This window comes from Haliotis rubra, unplaced genomic scaffold, assembly GCF_003918875.1.
Source record: "Haliotis rubra isolate DU_JTF1 unplaced genomic scaffold, ASM391887v1 Scf2, whole genome shotgun sequence".
Classification (NCBI taxonomy): domain Eukaryota; kingdom Metazoa; phylum Mollusca; class Gastropoda; order Lepetellida; family Haliotidae; genus Haliotis; species Haliotis rubra.
In genome coordinates, this window is record NW_025766002.1 from 4,592,457 (window position 1) to 4,619,467 (window position 27,011).

Consider the following 27,011-nt stretch of genomic DNA (forward strand, 5'->3'; position numbering starts at 1 on the left):
TAACATGCAACCATGTACATCTTTTCATAGTATTGCATTGTAACTATGTCCTGGTGTGTTATATAACATGCAACTCTGTGTAAATCTTTTCATAGTATTGCATTGTAACTGTGTCCTGGTGTGTTATATACAGTAACATCTTTCAACATGCAACCCTGTACATCTTTCCACAGTATTGCATTGTAACTATGTCCTGGTGTGTTATATAACATGCAACCCTGTACATCTTTCCACAGTATTGCATTGTTACTGTGTCCTGGTGTGTTATATACAGTAACATCCTTCAACATGCAACCCTGTACATCTTTTCACAGTATTGCATGGTTACTATGTCCTGGTGTGTTATATAACATGCAACCCTGTACATCTTTCCACAGTATTGCATTGTTACTGTGTCCTGGTGTGTTATATACAGTAACATCCTTCAACATGCAACCCAGTACATCTTTCCACAGTATTGCATTGTAACTGTGTCCTGGTGTGTTATATACAGTAACATCCTTCAACATGCAACCCTGTACATCTTTCCACAGTATTGCATTGTTACTGTGTCCTGGTGTGTTATATACAGTAACATCCTTCAACATGCAACCCTGTACATCTTTTCACAGTATTGCATTGTAACTATGTCCTGGTGTGTTATATAACATGCAACCCTGTACATCTTTCCACAGTATTGCATTGTTACTGTGTCCTGGTGTGTTATATACAGTAACATCCTTCAACATGCAACCCTGTACATCTTTCCACAGTATTGCATTGTTACTATGTCCTGGTGTGTTATATACAGTGACATCCTTCAACATGCAACCCTGTACATCTTTTCACAGTATTGCATTGTAACTATGTCCTGGTGTGTTATATAACATGCAACCCTGTACATCTTTCCACAGTATTGCATTGTTACTGTGTCCTGGTGTGTTATATACAGTAACATCCTTCAACATGCAACCCTGTACATCTTTTCACAGTATTGCATTGTAACTATGTCCTGGTGTGTTATATAACATGCAACCCTGTACATCTTTCCACAGTATTGCATTGTAACTATGTCCTGGTTTGTTATATAACATGCAACCATGTACATCTTTTCATAGTATTGCATTGTAACTATGTCCTGGTGTGTTATATAACATGCAACTCTGTGTAAATCTTTTCATAGTATTGCATTGTAACTGTGTCCTGGCGTGTTATATACAGTAACATCTTTCAACATGCAACCCTGTACATCTTTCCACAGTATTGCATTGTAACTATGTACTGGTTTGTTATATAGAGTGACATCCTTCAACATGCAACTCTGTACATCTCTTCACAGTATTGCATTGTAACTATGTCCTGGTGTGTTATATAACATGCAACTCTGTACATGTTTTCACAGTGTTGCAGTTTAACTATGTCCTGGTTTGTTATATACAGTAATATCCTTCAACATGCAACCCTGTACATCTTTTCACAGTATTGCATTGTAAATATGTCCTGGTGTGTTACATAACATGCAACTCTGTACATGTTTTCACAGTGTTGCAGTTTAACTATGTCCTGGTTTGTTATATACAGTAACATCCTTCAACATGCAACCCTGTGCATCTTTTCACAGTATTGCATTGTTACTATGTCCTGGTGTGTTATATACAGTAACATCATTCAGCATGCAACCCTGTACATCTTTTCACAGTATTGCATTGTAACTATGTCCTGGTTTGTTATATACAGTAACATCTTTCAACATGCAACCCTGTGCATCTTTTCTCAGTATTGCATTGTAACTGTGTCCTGGTTTGTTATATACAGTAACATCTTTCAACATGCAACCCTGTACATCTTTCCACAGTATTGCATTGTAACTATGTCCTGGTGTGTTATATAACATGTAACCCTGTACATCTTTCCGCAGTATTGCATTGTTACTATGTCCTGGTGTGTTATATACAGTAACATCCTTCAACATGCAACCCTGTACATCTTTTCACAGTTTTGCAGGTTAACTATGTCCTGGTGTGTTATATACAGCAACATCCTTTAACATGCAACCCTGTACATCTTTTCACAGTGTTGCATTGTAACTATATCCTGGTGTGTTATATACAGCAACATCCTTCAACATGCAATTCTGTAATCTTCTCACAGTGTTGCATTGTAACTATGTCCTGGTGTGTTATATACAGCAACATCCTTCAACATGCAATTCTGTAATCTTCTCACAGTGTTGCAGTTTAACTATGTCCTGGTGTGTTATATACAGTAACATCCTTCAACATGCAACCCTGTACATCTTTCCACAGTATTGCATTGTTACTATGTCCTGGTGTGTTATATACAGCAACATCCTTCAACAGGCAACCCTGTACATCTTTTCACAGTGTTGCATTGTAACTATGTCCTGGTGTGTTATATACAGCAACATCCTTCAACATGCAATTCTGTAATCTTCTCACAGTGTTGCAGTTTAACTATGTCCTGGTGTGTTATATACAGCAACATCCTTCAACAGGCAACCCTGTACATCTTTTCACAGTGTTGCATTGTAACTATGTCCTGGTGTGTTATATACAGCAACATCCTTCAACATGCAACCCTGTGCATCGTTTCACGGTATTGCATTGTAACTGTGTCCTGGTGTGTTATATACAGTAACATCCTTCAACATGCAACCCTGTACATCTTTTCACAGTGTTGCATTGTAACTATGTCCTGGTGTGTTATATACAGCAACATCCTTCAACATGCAATTCTGTAATCTTCTCACAGTGTTGCAGTTTAACTATGTCCTGGTGTGTTATGTACAGTAACATCCTTCAACATGCAACCCTGTACATCTTTCCACAGTATTGCATTGTTACTGTGTCCTGGTGTGTTATATACAGTAACATCCTTCAACATGCAACCCTGTACATCTTTCCACAGTATTGCATTGTTACTGTGTCCTGGTGTGTTATATACAGTAACATCCTTCAACATGCAACCCTGTACATCTTTTCACAATATTGCATTGTAACTATGTCCTGGTGTGTTATATAACATGCAACCCTGTACATCTTTCCACAGTATTTCATTGTTACTATGTCCTGGTGTGTTATATACATTAACATCCTTCAACATGCAATCCTGTACATCTTTCCACAGTATTGCATTGTAACTGTGTCCTGGTGTGTTATATAACATGCAACCCTGTACATCTTTTCACAGTGTTGCAGTTTAACTATGTCCTGGTTTGTTATATACAGTAACATCCTTCAACATGCAACCCTGTACATCTTTTCACAGTATTGCATTGTAACTGTGTCCTGGTGTGTTATATACAGTAACATCCCTCAACATGCAACCCTGTGCATCTTTTCACGGTATTGCATTGTAACTGTGTCCTGGTGTGTTATATACAGTAACATCCCTCAACATGCAACCCTGTGCATCTTTTCACGGTATTGCATTGTAACTGTGTCCTGGTGTGTTATATACAGCAACATCCTTCAACATGCAACTCTGTACATCTTTCCACAGTATTGCATTGTAACTATGTCCTGGTGTGTTATATAACATGCAACCCTGTACATCTTTTCATAGTATTGCATTGTAACTATGTCCTGGTGTGTTATATAACATGCAACCCTGTACATCTTTTCATAGTATTGCATTGTAACTATGTCCTGGTGTGTTATATAACATGCAACTCTGTGTAAATCTTTTCATAGTATTGCATTGTAACTGTGTCCTGGTGTGTTATATACAGTAACATCCTTCAACATGCAACTCTGTACATCTTTTCACAGTTTTGCAGGTTAACTATGTCCTGGTGTGTTATATACAGCAACATCATTCAACATGCAACCCTGTACATCTTTTCACAGTGTTGCATTGTAACTATGTCCTGGTGTGTTATATACAGTAACATCCTTCAACATGCAATTCTGTACATCTTTTCACAGTATTGCAATGTAACTATGTCCTGGTGTGTTATATAACATGCAACCCTGTACATCTTTTCATAGTATTGCATTGTAACTATGTCCTGGTGTGTTATATAACATGCAACTCTGTGTACATCTTTTCACAGTATTTCATTGTAACTGTGTCCTGGTGTGTTATATACAGCAACATCCTTCAACATGCAACTCTGTACATCTTTTCACAGTGTTGCAGTTTAACTATGTCCTGGTTTGTCCATATCATGAAGTCCACATATGCCCTCTTTTACTGCACGGGATAACTAAGCAATGATTAAGACAATGTCAATTAGGAGAACAGGGGAATTATTACTTGTTTACCTAAACCAAATAGAGACAGAAAATTCCTAAAGAACTGGCGACCTATTTCATTACTAAATTCCCTTTACAAAATAATAAGCACATGTATTGCAAACAGGTTTAAATCAATATTAGATACAATTGTACATGAAAATCAAACAGGTTTTATACCAGGGAGATGTATGAGTGAAAATATAAGACTTCTATATGATATTGTCTTTGAAACAAGAAGGTTAAATAAACCCGGCCTATTATTACTAATAGATTTTGAAAAAGCCTTTGACACTATCTCCAAAACATTTATAATACAGGTAATGAAAGCGTTCGGGTTTGGGCCCAATATTATCAAATGGATTCAAATTCTAACCGGTAATAATACAGCAGCTGTGATACAAAACGGGCACATCTCTTCCTTTTTCCACCAGGAACGAGGGTGTAGACAGGGAGATCCAGTCTCACCGTATTTATTTATCCTTGCCGTTGAAATATTAGGTATTATGATAAGGTCGAATCCTAATATAAAGGGTATAACACTTAATGATACAGAACAGAAACTCGGACAATATGCGGACGATACACAGCTATTTCTAGATGGATCTGAAACAAGTCTCAGTGTTGCAATTGAAACACTGAATAAATTCTATCAAATGTCTGGACTCAAAATGAACATAAACAAGACAAAAGCTATCTGGATAGGCTCAATGACAGGTAGTAATATAACTTTAGCCAATGACTCCTATCTTGACTGGCACAGTGGAGACTTTGAAATCTTAGGAATAACACTTAACGCTTCTCTTAAAGACCTTTGGGTAATTAACACCAGAAAACGCCTAGAACATATTAATAGATTACTTGCTAGTTGGCGAAGAAGAAACCTGACTCTAATCGGGAAAATCACTGTTATCAAAACTCTAGCAATTTCTACTCTAGTACATATTTTCTCAGCACTTCCTAACCCGCCAAAAACATTCATCGATGAACTCAATAAAATAATCTATAGATTCATATGGAATAATAAAATGATAAGATTAAAAGGTCTAATATCAGTAGAACTTACGAAGATGGAGGCCTCAGAATGATTGACATTGAATGTTTCATTAACGCTTCGAAATTATCTTCACTGAAATGTCACTTAAAGAAAACTTCAAATTTTAATAGCATTTTTCCCTTAAGTCAACTGTACTTTCTAGGTTCTAATGCTGTTGATTGCTTATCTGGCAAAGATAATCCCTATTGGAGAGATGTTTTATCTGCATGGAGAATATTTTATAAAAAACACACCTTTGACAGCGATGACTTAGACCAAATCTTAGCTCAGCCACTCTGGTTAAACCATTTCTTTAAATCTTCATACATGATAAGAAACTGGTTTAAGTGCGGTATACATTATGTCAGCGATATTTGTAATGAAAATGGATTTCTCAGTTTTGAAGATGTAAAACAGAGGTACAAAATAAGCGGGACCTTCCTAGACTATCATCATTTGTTAAATAACATTCCAATGAACTGGAGACAACTTGTAGGAAACAGAACTCTCTGCTTAAATCAATTAAACATTAATAGAGTTTACCTAGATATGATCTCAAATATTAAAGGTTCAAGAATATTCTATGATAAATTGATTAAGAACAACAATACCCCTAAAGTACTAGAGTATTGGAAAACTGTCTTTCAGCAGGATATAATGTGGAGTAATGTATTCAGATATTACAGGAAATGCACAAATGATTGTAAGCTGTTAGATTTTCAGTACAGATTTATTTACAGAATAATCTATACAAAGAAAGAACTATTGAAGATGAAGCTAGTTGATAATGATACTTGTACTTTTTATAAAAATACCTCAGAAGACATATTGCATGTATTTTTTTACTGTGATTTAGTTAAAAACTTTTGGCGAAAAGTAGAACAATTTCTAAATGCCCACCTCCAGTGTGATGTCACATTTACAAAATTCACTATCATATTTGGAATGTTCTCAAACAATAAAATACTAAACCATATTATACTTCTTGCCAAAAGATTCATTTATGTTTCAAGTATAAAACATCAAACACTTTCCCTTGAGGGATTTCTTAAGTTATTAAAAGATATATATACAACTGAAAAATATATAGCTAGGAAAAACAATAGCTTAGATCCCTTTGTAAGGAAATGGAAACATTTAGATACCTTACTGTGTGCTAAACATTAAATTCTACTTATAATATCAGCTGAGACCTCCAGACCCTACTCACTACAACCATACTATTCAACCTTACCCCTCCAATTTCATATTCCCTCCACAGAAACTTTAATGACATATTATGTATCTATATAATTGTTGTAATCTCATGATGTTATATTTATATATATATGTATACATGCGTGTATGTATGTGCATATGTATGTATATGTATATATGTATGTGTGCGCGTGTGTGTACATGTTTTCTTTACTGTCTTTTATGTCATATAGAACCTTGCAAAACATCACTGAAGCTATGTACATATATATTTGGTTGTTGTCCTCTTTGCCATATGTATTTTATGTGAGACTTGAAATGGAATAAAAAAAATTAAAAAATTTAAAAAAATGTCAATTAGGAAAGTGAAAAAGTGAAAAAAAGTATGGCAATGTAACTATCAAAGTCATGGTGTCAGTATAGTTTAAGGGTGAACTGGACCAGAAATTGGGTTAAAGCACATTACTTGAAGTTGAACCACCATAAATACATACATCTTGCTGTACCAAAAGATTATATTTACCATGCATAAAAATGTATTCATCATAGTCAGATATTTTGATGAAATGACAGTATTCTCTGCTAGGGAAGGTGATGAAAACATCAAGCAAGCAACAAATATTTGTTTTGGCGAAAGTTCAACATAGAGTAGCCTCCCTTTGACCGAACAATCTACATAAGGAACAACAATGTGTTACATATGATCTTATGGTCTTATTGGGTCTAAGTACTGTGTTGATACATCAGATGGCAACTTAAAGATTGATTAAACTCAATTGCCACTTAAATATAAATTTTAATAAGGATACATATAAATTTTTGCGAAACGTCTTCACGTCAGGAGGTGTACTCACGACATCTGATGAAATCAATTAGTATTTCAATAGTATTTTTAGAACAACCAAGATGAATATACGAATAAACAGTGTTTCAGTTTCGGTTCGAGCACTTAAGAAGACGTATAGATCTGACAGCCAAATAAGCACAGGATCCGTCTCCCTTAAAGGATCTCAAATTTGATTTTTGTAATGTTTTCCACATGGTCCTCAATTCCCTACCCCCAGGTCCTATTTCCTCTTTGTCACGTCATTTGTACTGTTCTTATTCCCCTCCCCCAATTCGACCCAGCATCCTTCTCCTCGTTTCAGTTCTCTCCTCACCATCTTCCCTTTCGTCCTCTCCTCCTCCATCATAAGCTATTCAACTTCTTCATCCCATTATGTTTTTGTCTCCTCGTTTCTATTGTCTCCTCACATCCTCCGTATTGTTCTCCCCCATCTCCTCAATTACATTTGCTTATCTTCTACTCTTCTATACCTTCTTCTCCCATTTCCTTCTCCTCCTCTTTATCCCCATACCCTATTTCTCCTTCCTCATTCTCCACCATGTCTCTGTCATCCTCCATGCCCGCCGTGACGTAGGGGTTAACGTCTTCATCACTGGATCCTGACGAGTCATCCCAGACACCCACATCCGGCAGCTGCTGATCCTGTAGCAATGGAACAGGGTTTCCGGGCATGGAGTCATCCTTCATAGCAACCATTGCATAGCCAACATGCAGTGATTCAGCTGAGAGAAGGACATGGCGGTTTTCTCTGGCATTCTGGGATTTCGAATTAAGACAGGAATCCAAAATAGATAGAAAATGGGATGACCTCGGTTCCTCGGTGCCAAAGGTGCACCGTGCTGTGCCAACTGTATTCCTGCCGGCGGATGCTGATGCTTCCTGTACAAGTAAACACAGTAAGTACGTGAGTGAGTATGATTTTACGCCATTTTTTCAATATTCCAGCTGGGCTGGGAAAACAAGAAACGGGTTTCACACATTGTATCTATGTGGGGAATTGATCCCGGGTCTTCGGCGTGACGAGCCGACGCTTTAGCCACTAGGCTACCCCACCGCCCAGAAAGTACATGCACTACCCAACAACCCGGATCAGCATGAGTTTTGGGGATTAACCAACATACGGATAAACCAATAATTTCCAGCTGGAAATATTTGGTTTATCCTTATGTAATTACCAAATAATCAAAGCATCCAAACTGATTTGGGTTTGTCATCTATATTAACACGTCGATTTTCCAATGAAAACCCCCGTTACAATGACACAATCGCATTACCACAGCCATGTCCAGGTCTGTGAAACCCTGAATGAAGGATTGACATTCAAGAATCCTTGCAAAGTTACCGTGTCCGACATAAAATCACAAAATCAACCAGACCTGTTTAAAACTTGTAACGTACATTCTTGTGATAGTGGTCTACGTTTTTAGGTTATTATTCTCCCCCTATTGATCCAAGCTGCGTTGAAGAAAATTGTCTTTATCAACTTGAATTTAAAAACACGAGTTACCCAATTCTTTATGTCCAGGATACTGAATTCTCCTGTCTATGTATGGTGATCTCTACCTTCAGTTGTTGGCGATCTATAGCCCGTGTTTTATATTGTATTGTCTTCTTTAGTTAAAAGGTTTTAGTTTTACATGCTAGTTTTATATTCATATCTGTGATACTGTGGTATTTTTACTGTCCTTCGATGGCAGCTTTTTACGTTCTAAATTTATTGATTTTGATATAGATAAAAATTAAATTGTTCTCGTCACTATATGGCCGAATTATTGCCGATGTTTACTCACTAACTCACTCTCCTATATTGTCCTTGACTAAAGTTGCTACTTCCTTAATGATGTTGTATTGGGTAATTCGGCCTCACACATTATCTACTTGAAGAGCTAGGGAATAAGTTGTTACATTGTAATTTTAGAACTGAGCAAAAAGCCGCCATCTGTGTGTGAAATATTCATTACCTGTACACCGGTGATCACGTAAAAACGTGGCAGAATAATTTCCTCATTCTGATTCCACCTTTTATATGTGTACCTGCAATAAAAAACATTTAGTACATTCGACAGGTCAACACAAGTATTCACACCCATGGTATAAGTTCCTGTAATATCATATCCAAGAAGTCTATAAACGACCCAAACTCCAGTGAACTGATGTTTTAGCATAACATCACTGCCACAGGCCAGTGTCCATATCACATGACCCGACTGTTCACTTGTTTGTCAACAAAAGCGCTTAGTTTTGAAATCAGAACAAACTGGGCTGATGTACGGTTTTCGGTGCGGTCATCACATTGTGTCATGTATGTTCTTATACAACAGCGACAGATAATGACACTACGGTAGAGGTAATATACAGATGGGTTGAGGTGTAGGGAAGGAAGACAGAAAGATGGGTTCAGGTGTTGATAGGGAAGACAGAGAGAAGGGTGCAGGTGCTGGTAAGGAAGACAGACAGATGGGTGCAGGTGTTGATAGGTAAGACAGAGAGATGGGTGCAGATACTTGTAAGGAAGACAGAGATGAGTTCAGGTGTTGATAGGGAAGACAGACAGAAGGGTGCAGGTGTAGGGAAGGAAGACAGAAAGATGGGTTCAGGTGTTGATAGGGAAGACAGAGAGAAGGGTGCAGGTGCTGGTAAGGAAGACAGACAGATGGGTGCAGGTGTTGATAGGTAAGACAGAGAGATGGGTGCAGATACTTGTAAGGAAGACAGAGATGAGTTCAGGTGTTGATAGGGAAGACAGACAGAAGGGTGCAGGTGTAGGGAAGGAAGACAGAAAGATGGGTTCAGGTGTTGATAGGTAAGACAGACAGAAGGGTGCAGGTGTAGGGAAGGAAGACAGAGATGAGTTCAGGTGTTGATAGGGAAGACAGACAGAAGGGTGCAGGTGTAGGGAAGGAAGACAGAGATGAGTTCAGGTGTTGATAGGTAAGACAGACAGAAGGGTGCAGGTGTAGGGAAGGAAGACAGAAAGATGGGTTCAGGTGTTGATAGGGAAGACAGAGAGAAGGGTGCAGGTGCTGGTAAGGAAGACAGACAGATGGGTGCAGGTGTTGATAGGTAAGACAGAGAGATGGGTGCAGATACTTGTAAGGAAGACAGAGATGAGTTCAGGTGTTGATAGGGAAGACAGACAGAAGGGTGCAGGTGTAGGGAAGGAAGACAGAAAGATGGGTTCAGGTGTTGATAGGTAAGACAGACAGAAGGGTGCAGGTGTAGGGAAGGAAGACAGAGATGAGTTCAGGTGTTGATAGGTAAGACAGACAGAAGGGTGCAGGTGTAGGGAAGGAAGACAGAAAGATGGGTTCAGGTGTTGATAGGGAAGACAGAGAGAAGGGTGCAGGTGCTGGTAAGGAAGACAGACAGATGGGTGCAGGTGTTGATAGGTAAGACAGAGAGATGGGTGCAGATACTTGTAAGGAAGACAGAGATGAGTTCAGGTGTTGATAGGGGAAGACAGACAGAAGGGTGCAGGTGTAGGGAAGGAAGACAGAAAGATGGGTTCAGGTGTTGATAGGGAAGACAGAGAGAAGGGGTGCAGGTGCTGGTAAGGAAGACAGACAGATGGGTGCAGGTGTTGATAGGGTAAGACAGAGAGATGGGTGCAGATACTTGTAAGGAAGACAGAGATGAGTTCAGGTGTTGATAGGGAAGACAGACAGAAGGGTGCAGGTGTAGGGAAGGAAGACAGAGAAAAGATGGGTTCAGGTGTTGATAGGTAAGACAGACAGAAGGGTGCAGGTGTAGGGAAGGAAGACAGAGATGAGTTCAGGTGTTGATAGGGAAGACAGACAGAAGGGTGCAGGTGTAGGGAAGGAAGACAGAGATGAGTTCAGGTGTTGATAGGTAAGACAGACAGAAGGGGTGCAGGTGTAGGGAAGGAAGACAGAAAAGATGGGTTCAGGTGTTGATAGGGAAGACACAGAGAAGGGTGCAGGTGCTGGTAAGGAAGACAGACAGATGGGTGCAGGTGTTGATAGGTAAGACAGAGAGATGGGTGCAGATGCTTGTAAGGAAGACAGAGATGAGTTCAGGTGTTGATAGGAAGACAGACAGAAGGGTGCAGGTGTAGGGAAGGAAGACAGAAAGATGGGTTCAGGTGTTGATAGGGAAGACAGAGAGAAGGGTGCAGGTGCTGGTAAGGAAGACAGACAGATGGGTGCAGGTGTTGATAGGTAAGACAGACAGAAGGGTGCAGGTGTAGGGAAGGAAGACAGAGATGAGTTCAGGTGTTGATAGGGAAGACAGACAGAAGGGTGCAGGTGTAGGGAAGGAAGACAGAGATGAGTTCAGGTGTTGATAGGTAAGACAGACAGAAGGGTGCAGGTGCTGTAGTCAATAAACACATTACCACATATAGTTTGATAATATTGACATACATCACATACATCACATCGCGATAGCTTCTGGTCAGTGACGTTTTATGTACTGTGCGGGAAGTAAAGGCATGTTGTGAAGACACTGGAGGAAAAAAATTGAACCCAGGAAAAGCGCATCCTAACATGTAAAGGGGACACAACTCTGATCTTAATTATGATGTCAAAACCGTGGGCGGCATTCCTTGATCAATTAATAGAGTTGACAGTTGAAAGCAAAAACCCCCAAATTCCAACTCTTGCAGAAAATATGAAAAATGAATATAATGAAAAATGAAAATGATTTTTTATCAATCTGTATCACGTCAATAGTTGTTCATGTTGGATTTACACTTACACTTGGATACATTGTATACACAACTACTGAGAACCATCCCGCTGCTCCCTCTGTCTGTTGTCATGGCGACGCCAAATTGAGTCATTTCCGGAGGCATTTCGAAAGGGAACCTTACAAAGGATTCGTTGGTTTCGAGGTTGATCCAGTCCATGTGGTTCTAGAACAGAGTGGGTGAGTATGGTTTTACATTCCAGCAATATATCGTCGAGGGACCCCAGGAATGGGCTTCACACATTGTGCCCCTGTGGGGAATCGAACCCGGGTCTTCGGCGTGACGAGCCAACGCTTTAACAACTAGTCTACCCCTAGGCCATCAGAGAGTTAATGCAGCAGTTAAAGGGGTATGGTGAAATCAGGACATAGCGTGAAAACACACATACCTGTCCCGCCCTATCCTTCCCAGTGATCATATTTTAGTTGAACATCATTTTAGATTCAAGGCACAATAATCAAGATGTAATGGACAAACCCCACAGACCGAATCAGCATTATTCCATAGGCAATAAAAAAAAAGATGCGTTTCAGATACCTGACAAGCCTGATCTTCAGACGTCCAGGACACCTTAACTATTATGGGCTTCAGTTACCTGACAAGCCTAATCTTCAGGAATCCAGGACACACCTTAACTAATATGTGCTTCGGACACCTGACAAGCCTGATCTTCAGACGTCCAGGACACCGTAACTAATATCTGCTTCAGATACCTGACAAGCTTGATCTTCAGGAATCCAGGACACCTTAACTAAAATGCGCTTCAGATACCTGACAAGCTTAATCTTCAGGATTCCAGGACACCTTGACTAAATGTGCTACAGATACCTGACAAGCGTGATCTTCAGGATTCCAGGACACCTTGACTACAATGCGCTTCAGATACCTGACAAGCTTAATCTTCAGGATTTCAGGACACCTTGACTAAAATGTGCTACAGATACCTGACAAGCCTGATCTTCAGGATTCCAGGACACCTTGACTACAATGCGCTTCAGATACCTGACAAGCCTGATCTTCAGGATTCCAGGACACCTTGACTAAAATGTGCTTCAGATACCTGACAAGCCTAATCTTCAGGAATCCAGGACACCTTAACTAAAATGTGCTTCAGGTACCTGACAAGCCTAATCTTCAGGAATCCAGGACACCGTAACTAATATGTGCTTCAGATACCTGACAAGCCTAATCTTCAGGAATCCAGGACACACCTTAACTAAAATGTGCTTCAGATACCTGACAAGCCTAATCTTCAGGAATCCAGGACACCTTAACTAAAATGTGCTTCAGGTACCTGACAAGCCTAATCTTCAGGAATCCAGGACACACCTTAACTAAAATGTGCTTCAGATACCTGACAAGCCTAATCTTCAGGAATCCAGGACACCTTAACTAATATGTGCTTCAGATACCTGACAAGCCTAATCTTCAGGAATCCAGGACTCACCTTAACTAAAATGTGCTTCAGATACCTGACAAGCCTAATCTTCAGGAATCCAGGACACCTTAACTAAAATGTGCTTCAGGTACCTGACAAGCCTAATCTTCAGGAATCCAGGACACCTTAACTAATATGTGCTTCAGATACCTGACAATCCTGATCTTCAGGATTCCAGACATAGAACATATTACAAAATACGATCTACTTCATCTTCTCCCAAAAGCCTAATTATTGGGATTCCAGACACAATAAAGAAGTTGTCCTCCAAATACCTGACAAGCATGATCTTCAGGATTCCTGACACAGAGTATATTCCAAAATACGGTCCAATTCTTCTTCCCTGGCTGTGATGCTGATTCCCAGGACACATTCACAGACGTGTTGTCAAAAGCAACCAGTACATTTGACGGTGGTACGACTGTATATGGAACACATATTTGACATAATGAATTATGAGTTATGCAGTATGCACGTATATTAGACAAATACACTGTAGGTATACAAAATCAAAGACTCGTGTGAACGTTAACATTGCACGTTAGCTGAGATAAATTAAGACCCTTTCTATAATCTTCAATGGCTGTTTGTTATGATTGTATAATAAATTATGTTAATTCTGAAATACCATTGATAAAATGCATTTGGCTATTTATAATATCTTCATCCTTTTCTACCCAAAATCCATGGTTGAAGCAGGACTCAAATACACCATAAATGTCAATGTTAGATATTGCAGTTGTAGTTGTACATACCGTAGCCGAGTTTAGGAATACGGAGAGAGAAGGGTGGAGAGACTCCGGCATCATTGGCGACATAAACAGAGACATTGTTGTCATCGTTGCAATTTAGGTCCTCAAGCAGTAGTGTCTGGGCTGGGTAGGATATGCTTTTATTGAGCAGATGAGTAGACGTGGCGAGATACCTCCTTAGGTCACCATTGTGATTCGAACGATCTGGTGGCTGAAGAAGTGAACACATGCGGACTTTGCAATGAGTATCATAACACACACAGCATGGACAAAATCATCTCCTTCGAGTACACGCACACGCACACGCACACGCACACCTCCTGTCTGAGTCCTAGACATTTACTACAAAATATTCTGTTTTGCAAACGTACACAAACCAGCTCATTTTCATCAAATTTCACTCGCACGCCTAATCTGCCTATTGGGGGAAGCTAAATATACTCATGCCAATAATGGTTGTCGCCCCCTTCATTTTTTTGAATTGGAGAGGGGGTGTGGGGTGTGGGGTTGAGGTGGGGAGGGGGTGACAACCATTATTATCATGAGTATAATACATAAAAAAAACTAGCAGGACACTACCCGAAGATATACGGTAACATCCCTCTTGCTATTGAGGGAAGTTATAAAATACCAGCCAAACTTTACCCGAAGATATACGGTAACATCCCTCTTGCTATTGAGGGAAGTTATAAAATACCAGCCAAACTTTACCCGAAGATATACGGTAACATCCCTCTTGCTATTGAGGGAAGTTATAAAATACTAGCCAAACTTTACCCGAAGATATACGGTAACATCCCTCTTGCTATTGAAGGAAGTTATAAAATACTAGCCAAACTTTACCCGAAGATATACGGTAACATCCCTCTTATTATTGGAGCACGTGTGTGTAGTGAAACTTCCAGCAGGCATGTTAGGAGCAGCTCCTGGCTCTGTGAAAATAGGAGTTGAATCTGACTGTACTGTAGCTCCATAACATTTGGCGTGTAAACGTGTAAAGAAATATCCGTAGTGATACAGGCATTAGACGTTTATCACTATAGCGAAACTCACCACCAATGGTACTGAGAAACTAAGGCAAGTGAAGGTCCGGGTTAGATTTGACCTTCAGCATCCCATGCTTGTCGTATAGGGCGACAAACAGGATCGGGTGGTCAGACTCGCTGACTTGGTTGACACACGTCATCGTATGCCACTTGCGCAGATTGATACTCATGATATTGATCACTGGATTGTCTGGTCCAGACTCGATTATTTACAGACAGCCGCCATATAGCTGGAATATTGCTGAGTGCGGCGTCAAACAAAAAACAACCAACCAACGACAAACTACGAATCAATTTACGGTGAACCAGGGATTAGCCCATTTATCCCTTGTGTGGCTCTGTCAATAAAAGTTATAATTCGTCAGCCCTATCCCACTCAAGCTTAACATCGGGTGGAGAAACACAAGAAATTATGTGTTATCGTTAAAAACATATGTTATAAATTTACTTTCTTCTTTGGTGAAGGAGGAAGCTGTTTTCGCCTCACTCCGGTACCCGTGCCGAGCGGTGGCGGACATCGCCGAGACGCTGAAGTTGTATCCCGTACTCGGAGTCAGTCCGCAGATCGTCATGTTACGATCGGATGTCACACTGGTATTTGTCTGTGAGCGATAAAAATCATTCAAAATGTGTTAGTACATTTCTTGAAGACATTTTTCCTTAGACGAACTGTACCAGCTATCCACAACTACACACAGCGATGATGACGCTGTATTGTAAACAATTGGGACCATATAGTTTCCAATATATTGTTTAATATCATTATTACATTTCATCATGCAAAACTTCCTTGGTACAGAAGGTATCGCTGTGGTGAGATCTCCTGGGGAGGAATTGCATCACACTGATTTGCAGACTATTGTGACGTCATCTTAGTTATGACGTTTTAACTATTTTAAACAACACGTGTATTAATACAACTTGACCATTACAAACACCGCACAACGCAAAATCTTTACGCAAAACCAAATCTTTCGAGCAGAATTAATCTCGTTTATTACTCTCTCACATTTGTATTAGGCGTTCTGAAATTAGTTGATTTCCTAAATCATGATTTAAGTAGGTGAGCATCTGGGAAACGTACAGAGGTAGAGTCACTGTGTGTGACAGTGAACGTGACAGGTCGATACTCTGACTCATTCTGCCACAACAACTCCACACAACGACTGGTGACTTTGCCAACGTCCAGAGATTTGAGAGGTGCCGGTTTCACTGAAACATGACAGAGATACCATAAACAAACGCTGTATCCAGTAGAACTGCATTACCGTATTTAAACAAACAAACGGAGTATGGTGTATGGTGTCACACTGAAACATGACAGACACAAGGATTATTTACTATTACTACGGCTAAAGCTAAATATTGTTAATTATAGGCATGGAGCTCTGTAAACGGGATTATTGATTTCAATCTTTAAACAGCGATTAAAGGAACCAATATTTTACAATAAAATATTCTATTCCAAAATTTCCAAAATTTATTCAATAAAATATTCTGCACGGTAGCCTTGGGCCCAGCAAAGTTCTGTGTGCTTAATTCCAAACAGGATCTGATGATCGTAGGTTAGACGCCCATATCCGGCCTGTTCTTAATGGGTCAGCACTATACCCGTGCTCATTGGTTACTCCAGAGTGTTGATGTCTAAACCCTGCGGATATGGCTGAAATATTTAATTTTAACTCACTCACTCACTCTAAACCCTGCATCAGCTTTGCATTCCCTCTAGTGAGGTTTTTGCTTAATGCCGCGTCAAGCTATGTGACGGTAGTTTGAAAATATTTGAGTCCAAACTAAACAATCCAGTGATTGATATTCTGAGCAACAATGCACTCTTTTGGTAACGATGACATGTATCCACCAAGTTACAACGATCAATTCTGTCACCTATCGCGACAGGCATGTTATTACCTGAATTCTACCAAAGTAATAACATATTCCAATAAAACTGGAGGATAGAATATCCTACCATAATCGCTTGAATTCATCGACGCGTTTATGTGCACAAACTCTCCATCTTCTGTGCTCACTGTGATGTTGAATATATACTTTGGCGAACCATTGTAGTCTTCTTCATCAAGAAAGCAGGAACGATGTGTACTCTCTGAGCAATTGTACCAACTGCAATGTCAAATAATATAACATAATTGCACACACCCCTCACAGAGCACGCACAGAATGGTCATAGAAAGCTTACGAACTCTTAAAGAAGATGTAATGCAATCTGAAATAGCGTAGGCGTCCAGAGCTATGACTAAAGTGATCATAAGTTCCCCGTACAGCCTGTTCAGCTTGACCTGATCAAGTGAATAGTAATGCATTGCGTGACGGTGTCACTACTGGTTGGGTCTATTATTGTGAAGGGGTGCACCTTTGTCAGTTGATTGTCAACACGTCCGAACAGCCGAGACAAAGTCGCCTTTTGAGATCTCAGTGTCGAGAAATCGTCAGCAATGTCCTAACTTTCTTTTAAAAAGAATGTACAGATGGTTTTATGTTTCCGATTCGGGCTTTTAGTCGACTACTTGGACAGAAATATTACAGTTGGACATGAAATAGAAAAGTGATAATTGAACTGGGTGTAGAAACTGACAGCGAGAGTGAATCGGATTGTGAAAGTACCTGACGTCTGTATGTTGTAAAGTTAGTAAACTAAACTAGACATCATATGACTGTATAAACAATTCAATTAAAACATGACATGATTGTTTTTTCAGAAGTGTTGTTTTCCGAGACAAGTTCTGTAACGAATCCATGTATGCATGTTTCGCACGAACCCAACGTTAATAACATTCTCTGCTCCCCTATTTAATGAAGTTAAATCGACCTGTTGTTTGTGCCATTTGACCTCCCGGGTCATGCATATGCAGAGTAGCTCAGGTCAAGCTGAACAAGCTGTAGTGTCCAGCTTTGAACAGCATTTCAGTTATCACTGAGTGTAATCTTGGTGTAAGAGTTGAGACAGAACTAACACAGGTCTTAGACTGTTACCACTGTGATGAACCTACTAGATAAGTAGCTAACAAACTTTTTGACCAAAACCGAGGAGGAATATTTCAACTTTCTCCTAAACCGTCTGCATGCAAGAATTACTAGAAAGACAGAAAAAAATAATTAAATCATCTGGATAGCATAATGGAATATGACTGTAGTGACGGTATAAAACCAGTTCGATGAGAGTGAAGAGCAAGAAGACCATGTGCAGCATTCAGACAACAGAATTCATCACATGTAAGATTGAACACCCTTTCATTGTCTGTTGCTTAGTGGCATGACATTAGGTCACAAAACTAAACATCATATGTAAGGTTGCAGATTCGATTCACGTCACTAAATCTAAACATCATATGCAAGGTTGCAGATTCGATTCACCTCACTAAATCTAAACATCATATGCGAGTTTTTAGATTGTATTCACGTCACTAAATCTCAACATCATATGCAAGGTTGCAGATTCGATTCACGCCACTAAATCTAAACATCATATGTAAGGTTGCAGATTCGATTCACGCCACTAAATCTAAACATCATATGCAAGGTTGCAGATTCGATTCACGTCACTAAATCTAAACATCATATGTAAGGTTGCAGATTCGATTCACGTCACTAAATCTTAACATCCTATGCAAGGTTGCAGATTCGATTCACGCCACTAAATCTCAACATAATATGCAAGGTTGCAGATTCGATTCACGCCACTAAATCTAAACATCATATGTAAGGTTGCAGATTCGATTCACGCCACTAAATCTAAACATCATATGCAAGGTTGCAGATTCGATTCACGCCACTAAGTGTAAACATCATATGTAAGGTTGCAGATTCGATTCACGTCACTAAATCTAACCATCATATGTAAGGTTGCATGTTTTATTCACATCTTATAACCTATGGCCAATGTTGTCTATTGTTCTTGCAGTTGCTTCGCATTATGGAATAACCTCGGTGGAGGTTTTACAATGATCATTGTAATACCTCGCAGGAGGTTTTACAATGACCGTTGTAATACCTCATACGAGGTACGAAGTTTTACAATGGTCGTTGTAAAACCTCATACCCTGATGACTGATCGTAAAATTTTCTTATTATTGAAAACTTCCAATATTCTTTGGCGATAACTGGTTTCGACCCCACAACCCATCGCTCTCTAGCTTGGCGGTTTTATCCACTACGCTACGAAGGATCGCTGTGAGGAATGAAATTGTTTGTCAGTATGAACCATGTGTTTCTCACACGCCAGGTACTGCGGGCAGCGCACGTGCAGGACACGGGTAGCGCGTGCAGAGCACGAGCATTGCGCGTGCGAGGCAAGGTGTTGGCTGCCAGTCGCATCCCAGTTGACACCGGCTGTTCCATCATTTGCAGGCTGTTCCATCAATGTTGTTCTACTCAGTACATGCACAAATTGAAATTAAGTGTTGTCTTAGACGGTTTATAAGTTAGATAAAACACTCCTCCTCGGTTTTGGTTGAGATTGTAAAACCTCAGTGTCAGGGATTTCCTCCCCCTGAGGTTTTACAATCTCAACCAGTTGCTAACGCGCCCTCGGGATTTCCTTCCCCTGAGGTTTTACAATCTCAACCAAAACCTCGGAGTCGTGTTTTATCCTACACTTAAAATCTCAACATCATATTAAGGCTGCAGGTTCGATTCGAGTCATAACATTGTCAAAAGGAAAAACATCCTGGCCAAACATCAATATTATATACACATTGAAATGAAGCTTTGGTGATGCCGCGCTACTGTCAAAAGTGGGTTGTTCAAAATGTTGTTAAACATTGAAGACAAACGACATCTCAGAAATAACGGACTTTTTGAAGAATAACTTTGCCATGTTCCAAAGAAATTGTAAATTCCATCAGAGTTATCAGAGTATTCTATAGAAAGCCCCTTATGAGAGTTTATTCTACAAAGACACGACTTCGTAACTGCAATACGAATGTTACTAATGGTTCACAATTACGAACGTTTACTGCTTTGATGGGTTATACCAACATATAGTGGAATTTCGCAATTCTGTAAAATAACACCTGAGTTGACACTCTCTTTACCTTCTCGGGAAACATACGATATTTCCAAATCAACACAAACGGAAACTATTACGACATTGTATGAGTGATTGAAATATCAAGCCTTTGCCTACCCGCTCGCTCCTGCTGCTGCCCAGATGACGGAGACGTTTATCCCTTCCGGGTCCTGGTCTCCTCCGAGATCCCAACGTGCTGTCAGGGTCTGCCAGTTGTTCACGACGAAGGTCAAGTTGGTCACGTAGAGACGTCGTGCTGTAGTATTGTGAACATGATGTTGAAAGTAGGTTGAGAGCCATTGACATATAACAGTATATATTACACATGTATTAGATTTGTTGTTTGTTTGTTGTTTTATGCCATTTTCAGCAATACGTCAACTTCTGTCTTTAAAAAATCGAATCGATGAAATGAAACCAACCAAGTCACCGAGAAAGACCACCTATAATGAGATCCGGGTGGGGTTTCCCCTCTTTGTAATTTTATGACCAGTCAAAAGTGTTTTTTTAAACCTTTAAAGCGATAAGGAAATAGCTACTTGGTTCGTTCTGTATACATGGATACGCGAATGTGTTCAAGCACGTAAGTGGGAATGTGTTCAAGCACACGTGTGTATTTGTTGCAGCAGATGTGTGAATATGCTCAGGTACATGTGTATATGGTTTTCAAGCACTCCTGTATGAATGTGTTGAAGTATACCTATGTATGTATTCAACACCTTTGTGTGAATGTGTTGAAGAACAAGCGTGTATGTAATCAATACATGTGTGTGAATGTGTTGAAGTACAAGCGTGTATGTAATCAATACCTTTGTGTGAATGTGTTGAAGAACAAGCGTGTATGTAATCAATACCTGTGTGAATGTGTTGAAGTACAAGCGTGTATGTAATCAATACTTGTGTGTGAATGTGTTCAAGTACAAGCGTGTATGTAATCAATACCTGTGTGTGAATGTGTTGAAGTACAAGTGTGTATGTAATCAATACCTTTGTGTGAATGTGTTCAAGTACAAGCGTGTATGTAATCAATACCTTTGTGTGAATGTGTTCAAGTACAAGCGTGTATGTAATCAATACCTTTGTGTGAATGTGTTCAAGTACAAGCGTGTATGTAATCAATACCTGTGTGTGAATGTGTTCAAGTACAAGCGTGTATGTAATCAATACCTTTGTGTGAATGTGTTGAAGTACAAGTGTGTATGTAATCAATACCTGTGTGTGAATGTGTTCAAGTAGAAGTGTGTATGTGTTCAAGCACATGTGTGTATGTGTTCAAGTTTTATGAACAGTCAGTGTTTTTACCTTTAAAGCCGTAAGGAAATAGCTACTTCGCTCGTACATGGATACGTGAATGTGTTCAAGCACATAAGTGTGTTTGTGTTCAAGTGTAAGTGTGCTTCTTAAGCTCATGTGTGTATGTGTTCAGTACAAGTATGTATTTGTTCAAACACATGTGTGTGAATGTGTTCAAGTACAAATGTGTATTTGTTCAAGCACATAGGTGTGTTTTGTTGCTTTTATTCAAGTACATGCGTGCATTTGTTTAGGAACGTGTGTGAATGTGTGCGGTACAAGTGTGTATTTCTTAATGCACGTGTGTGTGAATATGAATATCTTCAGAGCACATGTATGTATGTGTTCAAGCACACGTGTGTGATTCTGTTCAGTACACGCGTGTATGTTTTCAAGCACATGTGTGTGAATGCATTCAAGTACAAGTGTGTATTTGTTCATGCACGTGTGAATGAATATCTTAAGCGCACATGTGTGTATGTGTCCATGTATATTTGTGAATGTTTTCAAGCACACGTGAGTGAATGTGTTTAAGTACAAGCGTATATTTGTTCAATACATGTGTGTGGATATGTACAAGCACAAGCGTGTGTGTGTTCAATACATGTGTGTGGATACGTACAAGCACAAGCGTGTGTGTTCAATACATGTGTGTGGATACGTACAAGTACAAGCGTGTGTGTTCAATACATGTGTGTGGATATGTACAAGCACAAGTGTGTATGTGTTCAATACATGTGTGTGGATATGTACATGCACAAGTGTGTATGTGTTTAATACATGTGTGTGGATATGTACAAGCACAATCGTGTATGTGACCAATACATGTGTGTGGATATGTACAAGCACAAGCATACATGTGATCAATACATGTGTGTGGATATGTACATGCACAAGTGTGTATGTGTTTAATACATGTGTGTGGATATGTACAAGTACAATCGTGTATGTGACCAATACATGTGTGTGGATATGTACAAGCACAAGCGTGTATGTGATCAATACACGTGTGTGGATATGTACAAGGACAAATGTGTATGTGATCAATACATGTGTGTGGATATGTACAAGGACAAGTGTGTATGTGATCAATACATGTGTGTGGATATGTACAAGGACAGGTGTGTATGTTTTCAGGCACATGTAAGTGATAAAGTACAAAAAATTGTGTTTAAGCACATGCGTATGCGTGTGGTCAAGAACACGAGTATGTTCAAACACACACATGTGTGCATTTTTATGCACATGTGTGTTTCTGTTCACGTACATTGTGTGCTCAAGGACGCATGTATGTGTAACTGTTGACGCACATGGGTGTATGTGTTCAAGTGCATGTGTATTTGAGTTCAAGTACCTGTAGGTGTTGAAATACATGCATGTGTATATATTCAAGAACATTATGTAGAAGTGTATGTATGTATGCGTTCATACGTGCACGCAAACCGGTGCCTAGCAACAGCGCAAGGATGATCATTTAGCCTATTCTTTTACTTTATTTTTTTATTTTTATTTTTTTTTGAATTCACAATTCAGTAATATCAACAATTATTGATACAATATGTTGTGACACAAATGTTAAAATGTCTCAGAAACATCAGAAACCTAGACTTTCTCGCAATATACATACTGAGGACACACTATGCACTTATATCGAATGAGTGTAGTTTAAAGACACTTTTAGTATTTTAGCAATAACACAGCAGGAAACACCAGAAAACAACTTCATTGTACAACTTCATTGTACCCGGAATCTGTGTCCTTCCGATCCAACACGCTACCAGGTAACCCGTGAAGATCCGGGTTAGAACAGCAATCTCTGCCGGTCGTAAGAGACGACTAATGGGAAAGGTTTCTTCAGGCTCACTGACCTGGTTGACACATTCCATAGTATAACGATTGCATAGATGGGTGCTAATGCTGTTGATCATTGGATTGTCTGGTTCCGACTCGATCATTTACAGATCCCCGCCATATAGCTGTAATATTGCTGAGCGCGGTGTTAATCAATAAACAAATGAAAAAAAAGACAAAAGTCACCACTGGACTATTCCATTAGTCTGTCATACAGACCCTGAAACAAATATATCCAAGAAAGCCCACGCAAGTTTTGAAAATGTGGCAAGTCTAGATTTCCACAGCTTGAAGAACGTCTCAGGGCTCCTTTTCATTATATTTCTATTTGTTTTACTATGAACATTTTTTCTGTAAAATGTGTTCATTTCAGAGTGAGTGAGTATAGTTTTACGCCGCTTTTAGCAATATTCCAGCAATTTCACAGCTGGGGACCCCAGAAATGCTCTTCACACAATGTGGGGAATGGAACCCGGGTGTTCGGCGTGACAAGCAAACGCTTTAACCACTAGGCTACCCCACCACCTCGTTCATTTCAGAGACTAGTTGTTAATCTAACTATTCCATCTACATGTACATACTTACCGGCTGTACATGTGGAGAGGTGGCATGACAGCAATACGATGGCCCACACGACCAGAGAGCATGCAGTGGGAGACATGTCAGCAGCCTCCTCGAACCTTAAAAACATTCACAGAATCATGAAGAAATTGAGTCGGGATGCTATTGAACGACTTCATCACATCCTACTCTAAGGATGTTGAGGACATTGTTTAGCTGCCATTACAATTTGTGTTATGTCTTAAGATATAGAATATACACTGTTCACTTTGCTAAGGATCAAATCATTGATTCAACAGAAAACTAGGATGTGGGGTCTAAATTGGTTGAAATATCTAAGCTTATTGTAAGTAGGGATCCTAGGTTTCAGTATGTCATTTCATCTTGAGGATCCCATACCTGCTATTGACAGGTGTTGTGTACTTGTAAATGACTCGTTCCATGATTTGCAAAATGGTTGATTGGTGCCATGAAAAAACATTTTTATGGCTTCTCATGTATCAAGTGCATAAGGTTAGATTAAGGTGGCTGTTTGCCTAAAGAGGGGTTACTATAATATTATTTATCCAGTTTTAAATGGATACAATTTCAAATTCTATGTTTAAGTAAAGTTGGGAATTTTGTGATCCTTAGCAAAGTGTGGGTAGTATATATTTGAAATACAGAGATCATTGATGCACCTAAGATCAATTCACTACAAGGGAATGCCACTCTAACAGAATGCTTCTACAATCTACCGGGGTGTGACAGTTGATTGTAGGCTAAAATATATCTTAAATATAAAACAATTATTTACATTTGCGCTGACGTCATGAACAAATATTGGAGATTAAATCTTTCGAAACTGTTGCGCGTGTGAGATAACAGAAAGTATTGCACGACCAGGTACTCAGTTACCGTTTTAAAGACCTTACACGTAATTATCAATAATACCTTTGACAATCAAATATAGGAAAGTTGACATTACAACGTTCTCATCAGCAATAAGCTAAGACGACAATGGCTCTCACTGTGACTATTAACGATAGACCAAGGAGAAAGGTTAAGAAACAAAACATAACAATAAACAAAGGCAGAAGTGATCATTGTCCCAAATATCTCATTGTGATGGTGAACCTTCTTAAAAGGTCTGCATATTTATATGATTGTATCTTGTTTATATATCGAAGGACCAAACGATTTATTTTGTTAAATTCATATCTAAATTATTTTTTATTTCTAAAGCATATTGTATATCAAATCTAAGATTTAGCGACAAGACTGGTTGATTTTTCAATCCTAGTATTTATTACAAAACTTTAGCATTGACAAAATGTTAGGTTGTAGTCTCTTGTTTTCCTCAAATATTCCTTGAAACGTAATTAATTTACGTAATTTGTTAATTATATTCTCTGACCACAGTTAAATTTACCTTTGTTCATGCAAGCATAAGCAAACAAACATAATTACCAGAGTGTCACCTACAGCCTGGAAAGCCATGTTCACATCAACACTGAAATAAAATAAGAAATATTTCATTTGGTTGCCGAGTCTTATCAGTATTGTGAAACGAAACACGTGATTTCAAGGAAATATAGTCATGGACACTCATGAATATGCACATCTTCGTTTTTAACTTCCGCCGGTAGTTCACTGCTCCATTTTATTGACAAACAAGTATCACGTGTGAAAGATTATTTGGTTTTTCCGTTATAAATTATTTGACAGGGGCAGCCTGCGAGTGGGGTGGGGGACACTAGCGGAGGAGTCTGTCAGGTGTCTAAGCCTCTGCGCTAAGCTGACTTACGTCTCTCTGCCGTGGCCGGGCGGTGGGGTAGGCCAGTGGTTAAAACGTCCGCTCGTCACGCCGAAGGTTCGGGTTCGATTCCCCACATGGGTACAATATGTGAAGCCTATTTCTGGTGTCCCCCGCCGTGATATTGCTGGAATATTGCTAAAAGCGGCGTAAAACCCAACTCTCCCCTCCCCCTCCCAGCCGTGACAGGATACGCTACTCAGGACACTCTTCTGTGTAATATTTATTTTACTGGCTTTTCACTTCGGGTTAAGTGTTCATCTGCTGTAACTTGTGTACCTTTTTTCTCCCTAATCAAATCGACATGCCGTGATATACTTCTCAAATGTAGTCAAGAAGCCCGATCTCTTTCAAGATATGGCCATATGAAATAAAACTGTGATCCTTACTTTTTGTGGTAGAGAATAAGCTGCAATTCTGTTCTAAGCGGGCTTAACGTACACGTACCACATCACTGGTATCTGCAAACAAATTATCGTCAAAAGCGAGATAAAGCAAAATTGTTCATAGAGAGTACTTGTAACTATTGCCACTGGTGGCTTCTACTGAAGAACTATTGAATCCAACAGCGGTACTTGTAGGCGTAGGTAAGATGACGTGAACGTATCTGTAAGTTTAAAGTAAACGGCAAATTGTGCAACCCGTTGCAATGAGAATTATTGCTATTTTATATGAGAAATTGGTCCCGAAAAAATTCCTGCAGTCATTCTCAAAGTTTCTTTTAGGGAACATATGAAAGAAGTAACATAAATATCCATACTTACATGAACATAGCACTTTCTGTCCTGTCCATAGTCACTGATTGTACGTACACGATTGTAGTTTCAACGTCTTCAGGTAGAGTGGCCATCATGGCCTTTCTTGTATGGCATATTTAAAGGGATATTTCCTCTGTGTACAAACATTACATACGACTATAAACACCATATTATAGGCGTATTCTTTTCGGGTATGTGTGAAGGTATAACGACGATATTTGTAAACACAGATATATGTAGACATTATTCGTACTTGGCAGCATGATAGTGCACCTTCTACACAATATACTTGATTAATGATGCGTGTACATATTAAAAAGATATTAATCATGTATATAAAAGCATGTGTTGCATGTGTTCTCATAACGTGCCAAAAACTCGCACCTTCTGCTTGTCATAGATTCATAAAAGACATTGAGACACTGATCTCGTTGGTTCGGGATTCATTGTTAAAGGATTGTGTTGTAT

The 27,011-nt window shown here is 39.3% G+C and overlaps 1 protein-coding gene across 1 annotated transcript; it reads right to left on the reverse strand.

The window, feature by feature from the left end:
• Positions 1-7,244: 7,244 nt before the first annotated feature.
• Positions 7,245-26,635, reverse strand: LOC124275275. The gene is made up of 13 exons (XM_046710756.1): positions 26,550-26,635; positions 24,015-24,109; positions 20,403-20,541; positions 17,229-17,380; positions 16,344-16,471; positions 15,708-15,861; positions 15,057-15,145; positions 14,217-14,424; positions 13,737-13,882; positions 12,032-12,188; positions 11,569-11,647; positions 9,277-9,349; positions 7,245-8,194 (listed from the first exon to the last, which is right to left on the reverse strand). The coding sequence occupies exons 1-13, from the start codon at positions 26,633-26,635 to the stop codon at positions 7,772-7,774; spliced, it is 1,929 nt and encodes a 642-aa protein (XP_046566712.1). The 3' UTR covers positions 7,245-7,771.
• Between the last annotated feature and the right edge of the window lie 376 nt (positions 26,636-27,011).

What these genes read in the sequence shown, in the direction of transcription:
- LOC124275275 (XM_046710756.1), bottom strand. Translation starts at nt 26,635, where the DNA reads ATGGCCACTCTACCTGAAGACGTTGAAACTACAATCGTGTACGTACAA. An exon ending in CTGAAGATCATGCTTGTCAG is followed by an intron (nt 12,189 to 13,736) that starts GTATTTGGAGGA and finishes ACTCTGTTCTAG; the next exon opens with AACCACATGGACTGGATCAA. An exon ending in ACGTGATCACCGGTGTACAG is followed by an intron (nt 8,195 to 9,276) that starts GTAATGAATATT and finishes TTACTTGTACAG; the next exon opens with GAAGCATCAGCATCCGCCGG.